We start from the raw sequence: 23274 nt of genomic DNA, 5'->3' as shown, positions 1-23274 counted from the left end.
ATAAATGTTATTTATGTAAATAGTTATTGTTTTAATAGTGTAGTAGATTAATAACATTCATATATAAATTTACTACATTCAAGTTATCTTAACTATGATATTAAAATTTAAAAATATTAAAAATAATGATAATATTTTAGAGACATACTATAAAAACCCAACATAATTTATGTTTTCTTTTTTCACAAAAATGCCTCAACAAATTTTTACACGTTAAAATCCCTCCATATTTTAAATTTAAACAACAGTGTGACATAATCTAAAACTTTTCTTCATCATCAAGAGCCTTGACAATTCCCTAATGCACCAGCGCCCTCATTTTCGACCTCCATAATTTAAAATTTCGTTAGAATATCATCAGGTTAAATTATGTTAAACCATGTTTCAATCTTGATCAATCGAGTCATAGTTGCCTTCTTTGGATTCAAGCCAATTACTAGGTCTCATATACCAATTCTTGAAATTGAATCATGAAATTGATTCACTTCTAACACCAAAGAACAACCTACGTAAGAAACAAAACCTGAATGGAATAGAAATTTACAATAATGATTGACAATTTCTTTATTGAAAAAATAAAAATAAGTACCGAGAGAATAACGAATAAAAATGAACTGCAAAAATATATCTAAGAATTCTTCTAACATTACCTTTATACATCTGTATAACTATCTCTAATGATTAAAAGCAGGATAACAAAAGAAAATATTTAATTCCTTCAATAATAACTAGCACTGTTAGCACTAAGCACTTTCAGATGACTAGTTTATGTGTTGATTAGTTAAATTTGGAAGTTGCATAAAAATTACATGATTTTAGAAAAGTTGCATGAAAAATGATGGTAAGTGGGACTGATGTTCGATGAAAAATGATCATTAGTGGTAACTTAAGTAAGCAGATATTCTAAGGTCATGAGGAAAACGCTATCGTCTATAATTTTGTTTTCCTATACGAGTTATATAATCGTATTCTCTTATATTTGATATAAATAAAATCTTTTAAGTATAAGCCCCTAAAGTCCTCTTATGATTAAAAAACCAAGCAAATCTTAGCCATTACCACAACTTTGGTTTGTCCTAACTCCTAAGGTGCATAACTTCACTAAAACAATCCAGACTCAATAATAATGAGTTTAGTTGTTTTTTAAAATATTAGTAAACTACAAACAAGATTTTCCTATTGCTTTATGAAATATCTTGTGTTTTGTCACTTCTAATCCAAACATGATATCCTTTAAACACAAGGGAAATCTAGCAAAAATATAAACCATATGAATCAATGAAAATATAGCCCAAAAGTAGAGGGGAGTCAAGTGTAAACAACCTTATCCTCTGCCTTCACTTTCAAACCCAGAGTATGTGGTGGGAGTTGCATCCACTTAAAAATGGTGCCCAAATTCTGCAGCCAAAGATCATGGAGTCAAAACACCCACAATTTCACCAGGTTTGTTCCTTCTTTAACCTCAAATTACCATGAAAATGTTTGCTATGCATATAGTCAATCAAAGTTTTAGCAGGAACAAGTATGAAACTTGATTGTAATATAGAAAAATAGTTGTATCTTGATGTTTTTTTTATTTGAATTTATGGTTTTATGAGCTAATTCCTCAACTTAGAAAGCCTGAATTTATAACCTTGTAGAGCACAAAACTTGAAGCCTGTACTTTTTTAGTGTTGATGTATTATTATTATACCCTGCTTGCGGTGTGCGCATATAATGTATATATGTGTGAACCCTTGGGTGGGCAAACGTGAAATTGCACTAATTTTGACGCTATTTTACTAATCTTGTGAAAATAACGTTAAAAGAGGCGGAAGGTTAATCAGGCATCATGTGGTGGCGTTGATAGCTGAAAGACAAGGGTACATGCACCAATCGACCGGTGTGCCGATGGTTGAGTGTTATGTGCCTTATGTCCAAGGCTTGATGCAAAACTACTATCGAGCCGGGGGTCTCACCGGAAGCAGCCTCTCTATTCCTACGGGGTTGAGGTAAGACTGTCTACATCTTACCCTTCTCAAACCCTACCATAGCTTTGCTATTGGTGGGATATACTGAGTACGATGATGATGATGATGATGACACTTAATTGATTGTTCTTACAATAAATAATAATCCTTTGTAGAGTTATTTTCTTCTTGTTAATAAACTTATCTAAACATATTTATAGTCACAAAATTAACATACAAGTTGACAAAATTTTGACTCTGTTGGTTAAAACTTTTTAGTCCAAAGCCCGGCTGAAAGACTCATTTCGCATTAGGCCTACAAAAAAGTTGAGCTGCCATGCACACTGTGATTTAATTTCTCCAAGTTTTGTATCTATAGGTTTTACCCGGTAGCTTCATTGTTGGGTGATTTCAAATCTTCATCATGGTGTTCCTTCCCCCCTCAATTATACTTCAAGCATACTCATATCGGACGCTCAGAGGTCCATGAACAAATAATAAGACGACGAAGACAGCTGATTCGCGCCAAAATCCAACCTGATCAACCTGCCACAGTTTCTACACATGAGGATGATATCTCTAAAGCTACGTTAATATGGAGAGCGATCAAATTACCAATCTATTCCGTTGCACTGGTTCCCTTGACTGTAAGTTGTTAAAATAGTATCAACACTCGTGTCATGCATGCCTGTTCGATGAAATGGCATTGATGCTGCAGGTGGGAACCGCAGCAGCTTATCTGCAAACAGGGTTATGTTCAGCCAAGCAATATATTCTACTGTTGTCTTCGTCGGTTCTTATTATCACCTGGCTCAATCTAAGGTAACAAAATCCCAAATTCATAAAACAAAATTTACACATTTGCTATGGAAAGTATGTTCATATAGTGTGTAATATGGACAGAAACGACGTCTATGATTTTGATACAGGAGCAGATATAAACAAGAAAGAATCAGTTGTTAACATGTTCGGCAGGTAAATAATAATTTACTGACTAATCAGTTTTTGCTCTTTACATCTCTAAATGTTTGTGTCGTGTGTCTATGCAGTCGGTCAGGGACCCTTATGGCTGCATTATTATTACTTGGTGTCGGGTCAATGGGGCTCGTTTGGGCATCGATGGAAGCTGGAAATCTGAGGTCAATGCTGCTACTAGCTTCTGCAATCATTTGTGGTTACATATATCAGGTACAGATAATACACACAAAACCGATGGTTTCCGTTATGATTAGCTTGTACTCTTGTAGTACCGTACAGCTAACCTGTTATAGTGTCCGCCTTTCCGGTTGAGTTACCGGGGCCTTGGTGAACCGTTGTGTTTTGCAGCTTTCGGCCCGTTTGCCACCACTGCCTTTTACCTGTTGCAGGGCAGTAGCACGGTATCAATAACTAGCACAATTCTATCGGCTTCGGTCCTAGTTGGCATTACGACATCTCTAATTCTGTTTTGTAGCCATTTTCATCAGGTAATATTATTTACTTATAATTGGGTCGATTTGTGTTTTTAAGTTTCTTAAAAGTTTTGTTAACTTGCAAATTCAGATTACAGGTGATAAAGCAGTAGGAAAACTCTCTCCACTGGTAAGTAGTTTTTCAAACCACAATAGCCCACATGAGTTGGTAGAAAATCTAAATTGGCCCGGGCTCACTTATACAGGTGAGGATTGGCACAGAAACAGGTTCAAATGTGGTGAAAGTGGCAGTTATTTCCCTCTATTCGCTTCTGGTAATTTTTGGCATCTGTAAAGCTCTTCCAATCACTTCCATTGTAAGCTTTTCAAAGTACCATTTTCTAAAAACAAATGTATAAAAACTGACCTGAGTTTTGTGATGCAGGTTCTGTGTGCACTTACAGTACCCATGGGCAAGCTCGTGGTCAGCTTCGTTTCAGATAACCACCAGGTCAGTTGCAAAATCACCAAACTTTCTGTAAATCATCAAGATGATTAACGCCTTTAACAGGATTTGTTCTTGCAGGATACAACTAAGATATTTATGGCGAAATATTTTTGTGTTCGGCTGCATGCGTTGTTTGGAGCTGCTTTGGCTGCTGGGATGGTAGCAGCCAGGATTATAACAAGAAGTAATGTACCAAGACCAATATTGACTTGATTACCATATCAAGATCGGGATCCTAAACTCATTTTATGAGTTTAATTAAAAATGAGTGATTGTACAACGGTTTTTAGTAATCTTAATAAACCCATGTACATGTTCCAAATTTTGTCATTAATCGAGGAAAATTTTGACATTCTACTTATAATCAAGCACATTAGTTAGTTAACACTAGTATAAAAATATAAAAGCATATATGTAGACAAGGAAAAACCTAATTATTTAATAACATGCATTGGACATGGGACAGATATTATTATATTAAAGAGTTTGCATTCACAATTGCAGAAGTTATGAACAGTGCACAATTTAATCAGAGACAATTATTTACATGGTTCAGTGAAGAGCTTGATTAAACACAAGTCAACAACACTTGAGAGATGCCTAACTGTTTCAGAAAATCTGAATCTTATTTTGCATTAATGCGCTTGTGTTGAGAGGGGTGATATATACAAAACCAAGATAACTACTAACATGTAACTTGAGAATCAATAGAGTCCTAAAAATTTCCACCATAAACCACCAGCAGCCGCCCATATCAGTGCGTTTACACACGCCATAATATACCCGATTCTGAAGATATCTGGGAGGTCTATATAACCAGCTGTTAGAAAAAGACAGAGAACACAAATGCATCATTTTTATGCTATGGCAACATTAATGTCAATCAAGTTCAAGTATGAAATGCTGATAAATTGGTGGCAATTTCAACTTGCTTATGAATGGGTAAATAAGTCAATTCATGTTATGCTTAATCTCAAATGAGTCAAAATAGTAAACTCAACAAATTATCTATTAACTTCTAAATTTTGGCATAAAGCACCCAACCACTATAAGTTATGACAGAAAAACGCATTTAAAAGTTTTTAACAAATAGACCAGTTAAACGGGTCACCCCCAACCCAACAGGTTAACCGACCTGAACCCAACCCGTTTATCTAGATGTGTTCATGGGCTAGACCCAAAACTGATCCAAACCCGTGAATTCGTGTTATGTTCGTGTCGTGTCAAAGATTCATACCCTAACTGAGCCATTCAGCCCACACCAAAACCAACCCATATTTTGGCCCGTTATCCCACCCGTCCATTTTACCCGTACAAAAGAAAACACACCTCCAAAGTAAACAGCAGCCTGTCCACTACTATAATGAGTTAAAGCACCAAACAAATTTGTATTGTAAGCTAACGCGAGTGCAGCCAACACCCGGGGCACCCCAGCCGCCACATGCATAGCAAGAAAAGCCGAATATAAAGCACCCACGTGACCGGTTTGGCTTGCAAACATGTAATGTATCAAGAAATAAACTGCCTGAAGAAGACAAAAAGCCACAGGCCAGCTTAATGACAATGACTGCAAAATAACAGCAACATAACCCGATACCCATTGAACGATCCCAAGTTCAGTTAACTGGCTAGCCATGCCCACGAGTACTGCAAACCAAGCTAACGTGTCCCATGCTGAAGTTTCTTTTAAGCAGTCTTCCCATTCGAGCACTCCTAATAATAATAGTATTGATAATGCAATCATTGCAGTAAGAACACTCGATATCCCAATTGCATCCCTATGTAGCGAACGAACGGGTCACATTGGTATTTTGAGTTAGGAGTATGCATGAAACCAAAAACGACCGGTAGCCGAAAATCAAACTCAAACAAAAACTGATGGTTTGGTTTTATTTTTTTTTATTATTTTTTTTGTAAAACCGAGTTTTCAGTTTGCTTTCGGTTTTGTATGTATCTAAAAACGAAAAAATTTACTAAACCGAATTTATGGATCTTTTATTTATTTAGTTTTGTTTCAAATGCTCATTAACTTGAAAGAATTTAATAAGTAGTCAAACTAAAATATATTAGCTCAAATGTATAATAATTAGTTAATTATTTATTAACAAAAGATTTAGGCCTAAAAATTTCAAGCCCAGATGGTAGAAAAACCGAATGGTTTCAACAACTCAAAAATCGAGTTTTTGGTTTGGTTGGACCATAATTCATTAATTTGTGAAAATTTGTTTTTGCCCAAAAATTCCAAGGCCAAATCATAAAACCGAAAAAACCCAAACCGAAAACCAAAACTAAACGGTTTTCAAAAACTCAAAAGTCGACTTTTCGGTGTTTGGCTTGGTTAGAGCCAAAGCGGACACATGCATACCCCTGCTTTGAGTAAAGGGGGTGCTTGGATGTACATGATGAAAGTGAATATTAATACCCGAACACCCATAGAGAGATGGCTAGAACCATGGTGCCAATCATGACCCACTCGTTGGTTGTGACCGGACCCATAAGTTCAAGTTTCTTTGCAGCCATAGCTGGGGCATCAGGTGTGTCTTTAGTTTCAGGCGGGTATAATTTGTACAAGATATATGGAGTAACTAGCAGTGATACAAAAGCAGGCACACTAGCCGCAATGAACCATTCGAGCCACGGGTCTGCAACCACCACCCCGAGCCCCTCGGCTAGTTGCAGACATAACAGATTTTGTGCTGCAGCAGTCAAGAAAAGAGCACTAGAGTTACCAGAACACTGCCATTGATTATTACAATTGCGTAAGCATTTGAACACCAAAACTCCAAAACATTTGAATTCAGCTAAATTGTTATTATATAGATTCAAGATTTCAAATTTCAATCTTTAACCTCTTACATCAGTCATATTATTTTCTTTTTTATATTTAAAGAACTAATTTACTTTTCGACTAGAAACCAAAAATTGCTAGTAGAGCCTAACAATTCGTTTAAGTGTCTATTTTTTTTGAAATAATTTTGCTTTTACCACTTGTGTTTTAATAAAATTGAACATTTCTTTAACATCGAAATAAAAAGCAGATGATAACAAGCTGCATTGCTAGTCATTTTTTAGATCGGAAAACTAAGTACCGGGATCATAACATATACATGACCTGTACTAGACTAAGTAGCTTCATAGAAAAAGTATCACATTTATAGGCGTATTATTGTCTTTTTATCCAAGAGTTTATATTTTAGGGGCCCATTTTTTACTTCCAGAATTTTAGGGATTCTCGGGTACGACCTGCATTTCAATACCTGGAATTGTGATTGAATGAGGTAGGATCCAAGCTTTTTAGCCGACGGATCATTCGGCTTACTCCCAGCTGAAACCGACAACGACTGAATAATAGGCAAGAACACACCAACTGCCCGAGCCGTAGTACTAGGCATTGCAGGCGCAATCAACATCTCGCTCAAGGTCAACCCGTACGACAAACCCAAAGTACTCTTCCCTAACCATTTCACGAAATAAGTAGCAATTCTTTCACCTAATCCTGTCTTCACAAACCCTCTAGCAAAAAAGAAGGAAATCACAATCAACCAAATAACTTCGTTGGTGAAGGCACTAAACGCGGCCGAAAATGATAATGTATCGGTTAATATCGTCGCAGTTAAACCGAGAAAAGCCCAGGCACCGACCGGTAATGGTGATAACACCAGCCCAGCAATGGTGGAGATGAATATGGAGAGGAGTTGCCATGCTTGATCGGTAATTTCGAATGGTTTGGGGATGATGAAACGTACGGTTAAGCCGAATGCGAGTGAGGTTGCTAGTGGGAGAAGTTAGGCGCCTTGGAAATTGAATTTTGGTGGTTTGGTGATTGGATTGGTGGTGTTGTTGTTGTTGGGTGTTGCGGTCAAGCGTCGGAGTGGTTTCTGTTGTGGTGATCGGAGGAGGATGATGGTTTTGTAGTGGTGATGGATCGGTGGTGTAAAAGGTGGTTGATGGTGTATGAAGAGAATGCAGAGGAGTATACTGCAGAGGATTCCATTAGCATTGATTTACAGAACAAGTGTTTGATTCGCCTGTGTAGTTGTTGCTAGCTAGCTTAATTATGGTTGTGAGTAATGGGTAAGGGACTGTGTGGCTGTGCATGGTCTCACGTTTTATCTATTGCTCATGTTACTTTATAACATGTTTGAAATTCAAAACAAAGACCAACTCTTATCACTTGTTCGTATTCGTTCAACTTTTGCGAACAAACAGACGGTTTACAAACACTTTACTTTAATGAACAAAATTTCATGATTTAGTGAAACATACGAGCCAACAAAAACAGTTTTGTTTTGTTTTATTTTTGTGTTCCTCAGTATATATATGTGTGTGACGTTTAACTTCTTCAATTTGAAATATATATTTTGTTGTTTTAATTATGTTATTTTATTACGCTCTGAATATTACATTAGATTAATTTATTATGCTACTTGTAAAATTGTGACGTAATAAAATTAAGCTACTTGTAGTATTTGTAATGTAACTTTGTTATTTTAGTTGGTTTTTTTTATATAGTGTAATTACGTTACACAAGTATTTATCAAAATGTCACTGTTTTTTTTTTTCATTCAATTTTGCACACTTCGTACATACTTATGACTTTGTATTTGATCCATCTTCTATATATTTATATCATGGTTTTGTTTGATCACCAGCTATATCCTGCAATCATACTACATGTTACCAGTCATATCTCGCAATCATACTACATGCTACATTTTAAAGTAATGTTCACTTGGGTGTGTGGTATGTTGAAATATCTTATTTACTCAATTCTCCGGTATCGGATTAGGAAGAGTTATCAAGTATGGCATGGATTGTGCATTTGTGCCTTACGCATACTAGTAATTGTTATAATTGCCATTTACAATTATGCACAAATTCTATCATCCTAATCTTAGAATTCCTTTTTTTTTTTGGTTAAGTTTGTATTACATGTATGCGTTGTTATTATGCATAGTAACTCACTTCATATAACATAATCAATGCTTGAGAAAAAGTAACTAATATGGGGCAAGACTTGGATTTACGTTTACCTTGTTGCCATTGGCATTTTATACAAGCATAGTAGATTCGTAGCTATGCGATACAAGTGCAAGTTTTCACCTATCATAAGGTACATCTACAATCAAATTTATGTTATAATTAAAGGCATTGTAGCCTTAATTAAGGTATACTACTATAAATTTACGGTGGTATTTACAAATTTTTCCTACTCGTTTACAAAACACTTTCCAAATGTTTTCGAGTAAAACTGTAAAAGTATTCATATATAGAGTATTGATAATGCGTGTGTGGTGTGAACCTTCAATTAAATCAACCAAGAGAGTAAAGGAATAACATAGCCTCAAAATGGGTTAGATGGTAAGCTCGTTTATTATATGATGTTATGTATCCAACTTCTTTTGGACCATGTGTATGATCATAACCTTAGTTATCTCTAAATTATTAGTAGTTTTGCATAACAAGAGTTTACTTACTACTCTATAAATATAAGGGTTTACTTTATAAACTTTTAAATATAGAGACGTATTTGAGTGTTCTCTATATTTTTCTCTACTTTAGAGAATCTAATATATTGATGTTTTAGTTGTTTTTTCTATTTCTGTATATTATATAGAAAACAGGGATATGTACAGAGGCTACAATATAAAGGCTCTTAATGGTGTATAAAGCCGGAAAGAATATACGAAAACTAGGACCCTAATAATAAAAGTAGACATATATGAAGGGAATGAGTGAAATGAACATAAACAGAGAAAGGAAGATGTAGATTGATGAAGAAAGTACATAAAGAAGAAGGAAATCAAGAGATAAAAATGGAAATGGATTTAAAATTTGCTATTTTCGTCCCTAAAAATTCATTTACGTTGCAATTTTCGTCCGTAAGGTTTCATTTTCATTACGATTTTCGTCCCAATGGCTTGCTAAAATATGTTATTTCAGTCTAAAATATGCTAACGAAAAGGATGAAAATTGCAATGAAAATGAAATCTTAGTGACGAAAATAGCAAATTTTAACTTTTATACTGAAATGGCAAATTTAAACAAATCAAAGAAATAAAAACCACAGTTCACTAGAATTGATTTAAAATATAGAAATAAGAGAAACCGTATTTACCAGAATCACCAAACCACCCTCAACTAATATTTAATTAGTCATAACGATTGAGATGTTAATAACATCATGTTATGCCATGTTGACCCACTTTTAAATAGAGGGACAGGTAACAAATCAAAGCATGCCACAGTAGAAGACAAAGCCAGTTTGGTATACTATATCAATATATGTCTATATCTATATGCATTCATTATTTTTTTTTATGATTATCGGCCACTAGAATTCAGCAGCCTCTTGTTCCACCATCTAATCCCTTTCCACTTGGTATATTATAATTGTTTTAGTCCAACCATGTCATTTTTTTTTTTAGTCCAACCATGTCATGACCGGTTCATCACACGACAAAGACAAGACAACCGTAACATTACATTACATTACATACTTTATCAAACATATGCCAAATAAACTCGACATATTTATGAAACTTGAGATTATTTTTTAACTAATCTCACGCATACACATTTTATTAAATGAAATTCAAGAACACACATTTTTTTCTTTCCTTCATTTCTTTGCTTACAACTTTTTTTTTTGTTTCCTTTAAATGAAACCGGAAAGCACACATTTTCTTCATTTTCTTAAAAGAAACTTGAGAACACAATCATTCCTTAAATAAAACCGGGGAACATACGAGAATACACATAGATAATGTTTTTTAAACAACATTTGAAAGTAGCCACAATAAACCATCCTAAAACGGGAACCATAGAAAACTCGTTTAAAAACCATAAAGATGTATAAAAAGCCACCAATTTGGATTTGAATGGGTGACGTTGGATTGAATCATCATCTCACCCACAAACATCTTCGACTTTCTTTCTTTATATCATATTACATCAATTTCCCCTTTTCTTTCTTCAATTCATTCTCATGGCTTCCATTAACATGTCTTCTCCTTCCACATCTCCTCTACTCCGCTCAAAGTAAGCTTCTTTTTTTCATTATTATTATTATTATTTGAAATGAATTCGTGTTTATTTGATAAATTGTTGCTCGATTCACACCACTCAGTTCATGTTAATTAGATTTAAAGCTTATTCTATCAAATTAGGGCTTTAAGTTTCTTTCATTTGATCTTTTACAAAATAACTTATATTAATAACCAACACATAATAATTAATAATGAAAAGCTACAAAATGGAGGTGCTAGCTGCTCGTTTTATTGTCTACTAAAAATGTTTTATATGTTGCAGCTACTATATCATTTTCTGCTCTTTGTCAACAAAAGGTTTTTGGATTTGGTCTTTAGATAAACACAAAAGAAAGCTAATTAAATAATAATAATAATAATAATAAGATTAGTTCAACAAAAGAGACATTTTCTTTCAGGTTAAACTTTGCCTCTAATAATAATAATGGAATGGAATATCTATGATGCAGGATGATCACAAATGTGAGCTCATATCACTTTGTAAATATGCTTTCATCCAACGGGCATGCATCTGAGGCGTTTCTCCATCTCACTACTAGATCATGCTCCAAAACTAAAGGTAACTGTAGTGTCAGAGCTTCATTAGATGGCAGTTTTCCCGTTAATCAAAAGAGGATTAACGGTGTTGACAAAAATGCCGTTAGTGTGTCATCTGGAGTTGTGATACAGCCTGACTCAATAGCTTTGGGTACACTGGCCGCTGAAACAACGCCTACCATTAATGGTTTCTCTACTGGTGCTCATGATGATTATGGTTTGGATCAGCCAACCACGGGCTTCTCATCCATTCCCGAGGCCATAGAAGATATACGTCAGGGAAAGGTTTGTATTCTTTCATTTGCTTCTTTTGTATATTGTAATTTTAAGATAACATTGGCTTACAACAGTTATAATAAATATTGAATGTATTGCAGATGGTAGTGGTTGTTGATGATGAAGACCGAGAAAACGAAGGTGATTTAATAATGGCAGCATCCTCTGTTACACCCGAGGCCATGGCGTTTATTGTTAAACATGGAACCGGGATTGTTTGTGTCAGCATGAAGGGCGAAGATTTGGAACGACTGGAACTTCCTTTAATGGTTGATAGTAAAGATAATGCAGAAAAGCTCTGTACCGCCTTCACAGTATCAGTGGTACACATAGATTTCTATGCATTAAACATTTTTCTAAAAAAATTAAGATGAATGAATATATGTATGACTATATATTGGTATATGTACTATGTAGGATGCAAAACATGGTACAACAACGGGTGTATCAGCACGTGATCGGGCGGTAACAATAAAGGCTTTAGCTTCAAAAGATTCACAACCAGGAGATTTTAACCGCCCAGGTCATATATTTCCGTTGAAATATAGGGAAGGTGGTGTTTTGAAGCGGGCAGGTCATACGGAAGCTTCCGTTGACGTAGCTGTGTTAGCTGGGTTTGACCCGGTAGCCGTGTTATGTGAGATCGTGGATGATGATGGTTCGATGGCTCGCTTGCCAAAGCTTCGCGAGTTTGTTAAACGGGAAAATTTAAAGATTATATCTATAGCTGATCTAATCAGGTAAATGGCCAATATTAAGTTGATTTGACCAAAATTAAATGGGCCAACATTGTCACCTTTGAATTCATGGAATAATGTTTTTTTCTTTGCATGGGTCTAAATTTGGCAGGTATAGAAGGAAGACAGATAAGTTAGTGGAACGGGCGTCTGCTGCACGTATACCTACTCCATGGGGCCCGTGTGTTGCATATTGTTATAGATCAGTATTGGATGGAATCGAACATATCGCTATGGTCAAGGTGAGAGAACATTTAGAAAAAGTATTATTTGTAGGTGGAAAATTGACCTGTTTACTTATGAACGGGTCATTTTGGTTGTGTTTTATGTTAAATGGTTCAAATACAAATAATTAGCTAAAAGTATTATTTGTAGGTGGAAAATCAACCTGTTTTTTAATGGACAAAATAATATTTCCGGGTCAATCATATGCTGCAGTTTTTGAAAGTTTTCATAGGAATTTAATATTAATTTGATGAAACATTTACTTGTTTTTAAACAGGGTGACATTGGGGACGGGAAGGACATTCTTGTACGGGTACATTCAGAATGTTTAACGGGTGACATATTCGGGTCTGCAAGATGTGATTGTGGTAACCAATTGGCACTTGCAATGCAACTAATTGAAGAGGCGGGGAGGGGCGTTGTGGTCTATCTCAGAGGTCATGAAGGAAGGGGTATCGGGTTGGGTCACAAGCTTCGGGCTTATAATTTGCAAGATGATGGTCGTGATACAGTTGAAGCCAATGAGGAGCTCGGTTTGCCTGTTGATTCAAGGGAGTATGGTATTGGTGCACAGGTAATATTAATTTATTTATTATATAAATTCCGCTGATCTTGCAAAATAACTAATTTGCTTTTGCTTTTGGTATTGGTGCACAGGTAATATTAATTTATCTATCTATTGAACTAAATAGATAGATGTGACAATTGACAAACAACTCTAATTTTACTAGAAAGTATCTTTCCTTTTAATAAAGGAATCTAGGAGAATAATGCATTTGAGTATGCGTAAAATGATTTTCAACCCGTTTTAACTCATGATCTTTTTAATTAAATCTTGAGTAAATTGCGCAATTGTCGCCGTGGGATGCCAAAATTTCACCTTTGGTCTTTAAGTCTGTGTTTTCTCTTTTATCTTTTGTGTTTTTTAATATTAAGAGTAAAGCTGATAATTCTCCTACTTAAGGACTGGTTTCCTTTTTTAGCTAATCCTTTTGATTTTACCGTGGGCCCACTAGAGAATAAACGGGCCTAGTTGTCACTTTAAATTTCAAATTCTTTAAATTATATTATATAAATTTCTTGTTCGTAATTGCATGCTTTAATGAAATGCAGATTTTGAGAGATTTAGGAGTTAGTACAATGAAGTTAATGACAAACAACCCTGCTAAATACATTGGGCTCAAGGGCTATGGTTTGGAGGTTGCAGGCAGAGTTCCCCTAGTGACTCCAATTACAAAGTACAACAAACGGTATCTTGAGACCAAACGGGCCAAGATGGGCCACGTGTATGGCTATGAGAACAATGGTATCCCAAACCTTATAAGCAAAAATGGCAAACCAAGTGTATAAGTTCGGGTTCTCATCTATAAATGATTTGGCTCATTCTTTACTTACCCTTGTTGAACCAGAGTTTAGAAACCGAAACTGGAAGATTCATTCTTTGAAACCAATTTGTAATACATGTTATTGAATGAGATGGTGTAGGAAGTTCCATTTATGTGCTGGCTAATGCATTGATTTTTGCTTTTTTTTTTAAACTTAATTAATGTGTAACTGCGCGGTTATTCAACATGACATCGCTATACCAATGTCCAACACTAACCTGTTACCAATTCTGATAAGCTGATTTCCACCATACCAACAGAAATGCGGTATTCAACATCACATTCGCTATATTTTACTTCCGATGTCACTAATTCCATCAACACTAAGGCGAGTGTTGCCACTAAATAAAGATGGAGAAAGAAGAATGGGCTCAAGATTTTATGTCAAAATTTCTAACCGTCACCAATGTCATGTCCATAGCCAAATTATCTAAATAGACAATGACCGAAAAAACCTATAGCCTAGTCTAGTGCTATGGTGCTTGCTTCTTACAAAAGTGGCGTTGGTTCAAAACATTGAAGGTGCAATTTGCAATGTTAGGTCATAAAGCTGAACTCATATATCGACCAACTACTGAATTGTGAATTACTCTTCTTATTTTATAACGTTCTTAATGTGGTCGCTTGAGATTCACCGATAAATAAAAAGATAAGTTTATTTTTCATTTTGGATTTTCACGTTTTCGTCGGGAAAAGTTATCTTTGAGTAATGATAACCATATGCATATTTAAAAACTTTAGCTGCAAAAATATTTAATATAAGGTTGGTTTTAATATCAACAAGCTTAGTATAGCTATTAAAATAAACATATTATTATGATTGTAACTACTATGATTAAACGAAAATAATTCTTATAAACAGCCCTCTTAACTTAATAGGTGAATTTAAACATGCTATATTAATAAAAAAATATTTATTAACTTTCAATTTTTAGGAATCTTTTGGTTTTTTGTGAAAAAAAGTCATTTACGATCTGCTTAATACGTTACAAAGTTGGTTTGAGCAAAAGTGGTGGCAGGTAGCTAACCTTCTTTTATTTAATAAATTATCTTCAACATGTTCCTCAATATATGCTGAATATCTATATGATTACTTTTTTTCCCATAACTTCATAAAGAAAGCAGCACCAGTACGTACGGACATCTCTAGTAGTCTGTCATCGACGCACAGTGAAGCTGTTTCCTTCTGTTAATCACATGCACCGTGTGTGTACGTGTGTGTGCGCTTTAACGCTTTAAATCTTGCTTCTTTTATATATTTGTTTTAAATAATCAACTTCTATTATGGAACATGGTCTAGAGATATATGTTCCAGATGAAGTTTTCTGTATTGTTCAATTTAGATGGTATCATTATTAGTATTATTATTGTTGTTGTTTAACTTTAAGTTTGTTTTTAGTCATTATTTAAATAACTTAAATGACAGTAACATACATAATTAATATCTATGCATGTGCATACACTAACTATTTTTAATTTACAAAGCAACAAAAACAAATACAAATACAAATTGTTTATCTGAAATAAAATTAAAATATGTAATTAGGTGTTATATATACAGAAGGTAAATTAGTTGACATTCCTCTTTCGAAGCGATTGCATATATAATCAATACAGTTTGATTTACTATGAATATTTATAAGTTCTAATAACTTTTTAGAAATAACAGAAAAAAGTTACTAAGTAGTAATGATTTATTTATAGAGTGTATATGATATATATTCTCAGACTAGACGGGCTCATATAGGCTCCAAGCAAATGACGTGGCAGCCTTTCCCTCTGTTAAGACCATTACGCGACTACCAAAACTTGTGCCTCTAACTTTGCCCGTTAAGCCCTTAACGGGCTTCATAATGGATAAGAATTGTGATTTTATTCATTAATCCCTTCATTGCCTAATTCATTAAATAATACTAATAATAATAGTAATAATGATAAACTTCAATGTAACATCCAACTTTTTGTTAAATAATAAATGACGGAAAGTTTTGTTATTTAACTGTGTGTCGTTAAGTTAGTTGTGTGTTAAGTGTTTGAATAATATTTGGAATTGTGAGTGGGTTGTGGGGCCCATGGCCCCCTATATAAGCCTAACCTCTCCATTCTTTTCACCATTTTGTTACACACACACACACTCAAGAACACACACCCTTTCTCTCTACATTCCGGATCCAAATCCGTGTAAAAAGAAGGAAGAATCTCGTGTGTAGACATCATCAAACAACAAGAATCACGTCCAGATCTACGTATTGTCCAGATCTGAACTCGAACCTAAAGCAAAAGGTGGGTTTCGGTTTAAATAGATATGTTTTATGGTTAGAATCGTCATGCAAACAGATATAATGATAGATCGGGTTGTAAAATGTAAGAAAAATATAAACTTGGTAAGTTATAACCTCTTGGGTGCACTTTGTGATAAAAAGGTGGTGTTTTGACTTTGAGAGATGGGTTCAGGATCAGGTGCATGGAGTCAGAATGTGTCGAAAGTTGGGAAGAAGTAAAAAAATCAGGTCCTGAGGAAGAGCCACGAAGTAAAATGGCTTTAAAATGGAAAAAGCGAAGAAATGAAGGCATTTCGCTTCGCCCAGCCATGAGAAGCGAAACAGGCATTTCGCTTCGCTCAGCGATGAGAAGCGAAACAGTCATTTCGCTTGGCTCAGCCATGAGAAGCGAAACATTCATTTCGCTTTGCTCAGCCATGAGAAGCGAAACAGGCATTTCGCTTCGCTCAGCCATGAGAAGCGAAACAGTTTTACGCGAAGCGAAATTCCATGCATGCGAAGTGAAATTCTTCCATGCGAAATTTTATAAAATTCATTTTCTGATGCATTTTTTTTTGTTAAATGACTGTTAATGAAAATAAAATTTTTCCGAGCTGACCTGGCAGCTCAACCCCAGCCAGGGGCGCTGCCCCTTGGACCCTGCTAGGGGCTGCCGCCCCTAGACCCCGCTACCAGGGGCGCTGCCCCCAGACCCCCGTTAGTTGAGGGTGTTATTGACTTAGATATAAGAAGTAGTAGTAATGGATACTTGACACTCGTAATGCGTTATACAGTTAGTCATGCACAGCTAAAGAAGGGCATTACTATTAACGGCGAGAGAACCGACTTCAGGTGAGTTTCTAGCCCCTTTATCCGTTATGTTTTTTGGGGCTGTGTGCATACTCCTTTGTGATAGTTGTTAATACACTTAACTTAAGTGGTAAGTGTATGATATGTGTATGTTATATGTATGACTAAGTATTGAATGTTATTATGGAATGTTTATACGAATGAATATGTACATATACGTATATACATGACCAGAAGATATGTATAGTATGCATGAATGAAAATGAATGTATGATCGAGTGACGTGACATGTATGGTTATTGGGCAAAGGGACCAGACCCTAAAAAATATCTGAGACAGAAGGGACCAGACCCTGATAATATCTGAGACAGAAGGGACCAGACCCTGATAATATCTGAGACAGAAGAGACCAGACCCTAATAATATCTGAGACAGAAGGGACCAGACCCTAATAATATCTGTGATGGTAGAGATAGAATAGCCTATGGTAAATCACAAGGCCTTATGAAAGAAAGTATGTAAGCGCGTGTGCATGTATATAAAGTTTGTATGAAAGAAGTAAGAGTAAATAAAGTATGAATACGTATCTTCGGATGCGTATGAGTAAGGATATGAATGTATTGTATGTTAAATGATTAACTAGAACTCACTCAGCGTAGTTGACTTTTATTATGCACGCAGACAAATAGATTGAGGCAGCTGGCTTGAGGAGGGACACATGGCATGAACGGAAGAGATTGGCATCTACGAAGAAGTGTCAACATTGTTTTAATTAATCACAATTTGTATGTTAAGACAAGAATGAATGTTTTGTAATGTGATGTATGAAGTTTTTAAATTATTCCGCGAAAGTTTTAATTAACTCTGATTTTAGAACTGTGTTTATGAGTAAATCCAACAACAAAGTAGGGTTACCGGGAACGGGCCTTACATTCAACCACTTTCACCACATGAAATTCATATTTTCTACGTTGCTAAGCTTTAAAAAATGGATCCATTACCCAAGGATTTATCTTTTTGAGAGATGCATGAAGTTATGATTGTTCGAGTAGGGGTTAAACTTTTTGTCGAGCTCGGCCAAACATCGCGACCTATACCGCATAGACGACGACCATCACAAGAACAGTTGATGAAAGATTATTTTATTGAAAGACCTTTGTATGATCATGATAAGTTTCGATATCATTTTCGTATGAGCCGTCAACTATTTTTTACGAATTGTCAGTGACATAGAGTGCTTGTCATAAACATAGTATGAACTTGGAGGATTCAGGGCAAAGTGATTTACCAAGAATATGATGATGACATGCAACCTATGCCCGCACTATTATCTGTAGAAGACAAACGAGCAAACATATAGAGAATAAAAAATAGGGTCACTCATGTAATTTTCCAGTGGACTTTGTAAAATATTTATGGAACAATCACAAAATTAACGATGAGAAGAACGACAATTATTATCATTAAATAATTGTATCAAATATCGTGTCAACGATTAGTCATTTTTTTCTTTTAATAAAATATCTTCTAAAATCTTCTTTTTATTTCAAGTTTTCTTTATTTTTTTTCTTATTTAAGGTATCTTTTTTTTCCTATTTGTTTGTAACTTTTATTTTATTAAAACTTTATTATGCTGTTTTATTATTCAAATTATTATGTTTATTGAACAATAAAATATCGAGATAATAAAAAATGATTGAGTAATAACTGCTTTAGTTAAAACCACTACATTTGATTTAAAAGAGGCTTTAAACAATTCATTTGTACCTACATGAAGCCTAGATGGTATTTTAACTAAACAACCACTACACATATTCTTATATCTTCTTACTAATCTATTTATTTCAGAACTCACTAAAGTATAATTTTATAGTTATTCTGTTTTGAACGACAGGTAAATATGCATGTATCAAGAAGTAGTAAACGAGAAGCTACGCAAACAACGATATACAACTTACTACAGAAAAAGAAAAACTAATGAAACCAACTCGAAACCCAAATGAAACCGACCATTAAACACCTAAACAGTCGAACAATAAGCGTATTTATTGTTGTTCAGAGTAAGATGAAATGATTTCATTTACAAACATCTGAATATTGTCGTCTGATGAACCACCATTCGCCAAAGCCTCGCGCGCTGCCGTCTTCAAATCCATCGCATTCTTCCTAAACTCCTCCGATCTCGGCCCACTCATCACCTCTTCCACGCATCTTCCCACTTCCTCCCCATCAAGTACACCTTCGGAATTCCTATTAAGCTTCACACCAACCCTCCAAACATCAGTCACCAGCTTAGCGTTTGTAGGCTGATCTGTCCACTACGGACAAGCAATAATTGGCACACCTGCGGTGATGCTTTCCATCAACGAGTTCCACCCACAGTGACTCAAGAAACACCCGACTGACGGATGTGACAGCACAGCTGATTGTGGGCTCCAGCTCGCAATCAACCCTTGCTCCTTAATCTCATCCAATATCCCAAGTTTAGGAAGTTGTTGACAACTGGGTGGTATTAATATCACCCAGAGAAACAGCTGGTTTGTCTTTTTCAAACCAGCCGCTATACTCTGTATTTCATTTTCTGACCAATACAGGAGAGTTCCAAACGAGATGTAAACAACCGTAGAGGGTTTTTGTTTGTCTAGCCACTTTAAACAATTATTCCGGTCGTCATTCGATTTGGTAAGATCAAAATCAACATCTTCTTCCTTTCCCAAAAGCATCGCGGGAACTATTGGTCCTACCGGCCAAAATACCCGGCCAGTATTATTAATCGCCACAATCACATTTTTCTCGAGCTCCATGAATGAATTCCCGAGCACCCACTTCACCTTGTGCATGTTACAAAATAATTTTTTTAGTACATTGTCAAAGCTAGCGAACGTATTTGTTGGAAGAACAAACGAAGGCAAATCATTCATCTGAAAAACAGGCAATCCTGGCAGCTTAATGCTCATATTCAGCTCGCTTTCAGTTGGGAAGTCATGGAGACGATTGTAATAATGATGATATATTTGGTAGACGGTGCATGGTTGGATCCATAGCATGGCGTTCGGAACACCAACATCAGCTGCCACATCAGATACCCACGGCAAGAAAGGTGTATGGATGATGCATGCAAATATTTTTGGATGGGATCGGATAAAGGCCAAGAGGTTAATAGGTCCAAACTTGCTTATCATATCCATGGAGTATACCAAATCGGCTTTTCGGTCATAGTCTAAAGGTAGACCGTCGGAGAAGAACTCAAGGTGGACGCCGCTGATGGAGTTGGCTTTGAAGGGATATTCGTTTGTGGCAAGAGTGACATGGAGGCCTTTAGAAACAAGACTTTTGCCTAGTCGTAGGATGGGGTTTAAGTGACCTTGAGCTGAAGGAGTTACTAGAAGAACATTTATGTTGTGATTTTGTTCATAAAAAGAACCCATTTTTGAGGTGGAGAAAGATTTGTGTGAGGTACATTAATTTATCGACTTTCCTATAATTAACGTGACAAGTGCGCTCAAATTGTTTAATGTCTTCTTTCAGATTATTAAAATTAAATTTTGTAGTAAGCTATTGTCACATGCGGCTGTAGGCAGAGATTAGGCAGACAATTATTAAATAGAGAATTTTAAAATGAACTTTGTAATTAATCAAATTATATCCACAACATATTGATTAGATCGATCTATCCGAGAAGAGCAAGAAGAAATATATGTTCTATCATATATACATAAATTGCGATCGGAGCAATAATGTATCTTGTAAACAAAACGAGGCCTGATATTGCGTTCTAGATACATGTATTAGCAAGACATAGTTCTAATACGATACGTTGCTGAAATGTGTTCCACATATGTATAATACACATCCTTAAACATGTTCTTAATGTGTATTATACATGATGTGCTTTTTGTATGATACTTACGGTTTTGTCCCTTGATGTCTAATACACATCCAAAAGCATGTTCTTAATGTGTATATACGTGATGATAAAACAAGAAGAGGGTATGCAAAGTTATGAATGTTTTAAAAGAAAAGTTTAACGTTTTTGGAAGGCAATTTCAAGGTTATCGGTAGTGATTTAAGCTTGTCTTACGTAATATGAGGCTTGTTTTTCACCATTGAAAGTGTAAAAATTTAAGCCTTTTGTTTCTTGAAATTTATAGAGGATTTTAAGATGCTGTTGATTTTGAAATGGGGACCGAAGATGGTGAATATATTGAGTGAAGATGTTGTGGATTCCTTCATTTCATGTTTCATCAAAGTTTCACCATCTCCTTATCATTTCTTTCAATATTTGATATTTTTTATAAACTAAATTGCACTTTGTATTCAATTCATATTGAATTCTCGTTTTCTCAAAAAAAAAAAAAATTGAAAATGTCATATGGTAAAAGACTTAAATGGGTGTCAACCAATTGTGTAACATTATTGAATTTCATATTTTATCTCTTTCTTTATATCTTTGAAAGAGATAAATAGGTTCAATATAAAATTACACATCTAATGAAACTCTCAAACTCTAATGAAACCCCCGATGTTTAACTACTTCCTTCAATGCTCCATTCCAATCATCCTCTTTATTTATCCATTCTAATCTGACACTATTTGATTCACACCCCAAATATAAAATTACATTTTTTCTGTCATGCACACCAACTGTTCGACCTTTTGCGTCAACCAAACTTCTTGATTTTTCACTCTTGTTCTTTCTATTTTCCTTTTGGGTGTTTAAGGGGGTATTTTGAGTTGGAGTTCTACCTATTTTGCTTTGTTTTGGAGTTATACCTTCCTCCTCTTATGCCTTAGCGGTTGTTGTGGGGTGCTAGATGGGGGTGAGCAACCCGTAGTTGCTCCCCTCCTTCGAGTGTGAGGGGTTTGGTCTCTGTTTCTTGCTCTAACTCATCTCGAGTCGGGGTCTTTAGGGGTTCGGTGTCTTTTGTGATTTGTTTGTTTCTGTTCTCGTGTGTACATGGCTACCATAAAAAGAATTCGAAACGTAAATACAAGAGGGCTTGGTCCTAGCTCCACTTACGGTTTAAGGCCATGCCCCTTTAAGCATTTCCACGAGTGTAAGGATGGTAGACCTGGGTCCTCGGGGTTTTTCCGCCTAATTGAGCACATGCAAAGTACCCATTTCAAAACGGATACTCGGAAGAACCTTTTAAAAGACGCTATCTCTAAGGATTTGGACCTTTTTATAGATGTTGGGGAAGCCCTTCGGGAGGGGGATAAATGGTTATGTGGGAGGTGCATGACGTTGCATGCCCTTAGCAGGGGGTGCAAGCATGCTGATGGTGTCTATTCTTTTTCTGTGGATTCTGGAGATGCTGGAGAATTCATTGTTGGGATCCAGAAACCTAATCGTGTGTCTGTGGATAGGGACCCAAGTCCATCTGTAGGAGTGGTTGGGGATGTATCCCTTTTGGAACGGGTTTTCTCCCTTCCCATTCAAACGGTTAAGAGTATCCCCCCAAGTTGTCGTTTGGCGTTTGCTCAGACTTTGGCATGCGCTTTACGGAAGTAGTGGATTCACCAGGCTCGATTGAGAATTGGGTCAAATTACTATTGTTGCCGCGTTGTACTTTAAGGGTGGTGAAACCTTCCACTAGGCAGGAACGCAGGTCAGGGAATCGAAAGTCTTTGCAATGTAGTAGCATTCAACAAGCACTTGCGGTGTGGAAAGATGGATCTGGTTTTGCTGACTTGGTTCTTTCTCTCTTTGATAACCTGGGGGGGGCACTTTTTCTAAAAGAGAGGTTGGAGGGGAGGAGGGTTCTGAAAACAGCCTTAATATTAAACAATGTCTCAGGAAAGTCAGGGATGGTCATTTCACAGCTGCAGTCAAGGTATTATGCTCAAGTGGGGTTGCCCCTCTCGGAGATTCAACCATGAAAGCCCTCATTGATAAACACCCAGTGGTGCCGCCTCCATCCTTGCCATCTAGCTCTGTCGTCCTGCCTACTCTCTCTGTGGATGGGGACTGTGTGCTTAGATGTATCCGATCATTTCCTAAAGGGACCTCATGCGGGAGAGACGGGATGCGGGCGCAACACTTGTTGGACGCTCTTAGTGGTGAGGGATCAGTGACTTCCATGGGTCTGCTCTCAGCCATCACTGAAGTCGTCAACTTATGGCTAGGGGGTCTGTGCCCCAAGGTG

The 23274-nt window shown here is 36.0% G+C and overlaps 1 protein-coding gene and 3 pseudogenes across 3 annotated transcripts; 2 read left to right on the top strand and 2 right to left on the bottom strand.

Annotated features, from left to right (window-relative positions):
• The first annotated feature begins 1266 nt into the window (after positions 1-1266).
• Positions 1267-4074, top strand: LOC143609736 (2-carboxy-1,4-naphthoquinone phytyltransferase, chloroplastic-like; annotated as a pseudogene). Its single transcript, XR_013149469.1, has 9 exons — positions 1267-1443; positions 2329-2596; positions 2668-2771; positions 2853-2924; positions 2999-3415; positions 3492-3530; positions 3607-3717; positions 3786-3851; positions 3927-4074. The product of XR_013149469.1 is annotated as a 2-carboxy-1,4-naphthoquinone phytyltransferase, chloroplastic-like (transcript).
• A 478-nt stretch (positions 4075-4552) lies between these two features.
• Positions 4553-7874, bottom strand: LOC143609740 (dicarboxylate transporter 2.1, chloroplastic-like; annotated as a pseudogene). The gene is made up of 4 exons (XR_013149470.1): positions 7106-7874; positions 6271-6584; positions 5178-5626; positions 4553-4668 (listed from the first exon to the last, which is right to left on the bottom strand). The product of XR_013149470.1 is annotated as a dicarboxylate transporter 2.1, chloroplastic-like (transcript).
• A 2945-nt stretch (positions 7875-10819) lies between these two features.
• LOC143609733 (bifunctional riboflavin biosynthesis protein RIBA 1, chloroplastic-like) lies at positions 10820-14177 on the top strand. Its single transcript, XM_077084408.1, has 7 exons — positions 10820-10889; positions 11347-11719; positions 11812-12033; positions 12128-12450; positions 12560-12689; positions 12950-13246; positions 13786-14177. The coding sequence occupies exons 1-7, from the start codon at positions 10837-10839 to the stop codon at positions 14020-14022; spliced, it is 1635 nt and encodes a 544-aa protein (XP_076940523.1). The 5' UTR covers positions 10820-10836; the 3' UTR covers positions 14023-14177.
• Positions 14178-19173: 4996 nt separating this feature from the next.
• Positions 19174-20571, bottom strand: LOC143609746 (UDP-glycosyltransferase 84B1 pseudogene; annotated as a pseudogene).
• Positions 20572-23274: the final 2703 nt, after the last annotated feature.

The sequence above is a fragment of the Bidens hawaiensis genome, unplaced genomic scaffold, assembly GCF_021521415.1.
Source record: "Bidens hawaiensis isolate Kalapana, Puna unplaced genomic scaffold, B.hawaiensis_p1.1 tig00012779_1, whole genome shotgun sequence".
NCBI classification, from domain to species: Eukaryota; Viridiplantae; Streptophyta; class Magnoliopsida; order Asterales; family Asteraceae; genus Bidens; species Bidens hawaiensis.
Note: the sequence above shows the minus strand (reverse complement) of the source record. Positions and strands in the feature narration are given on the sequence as shown.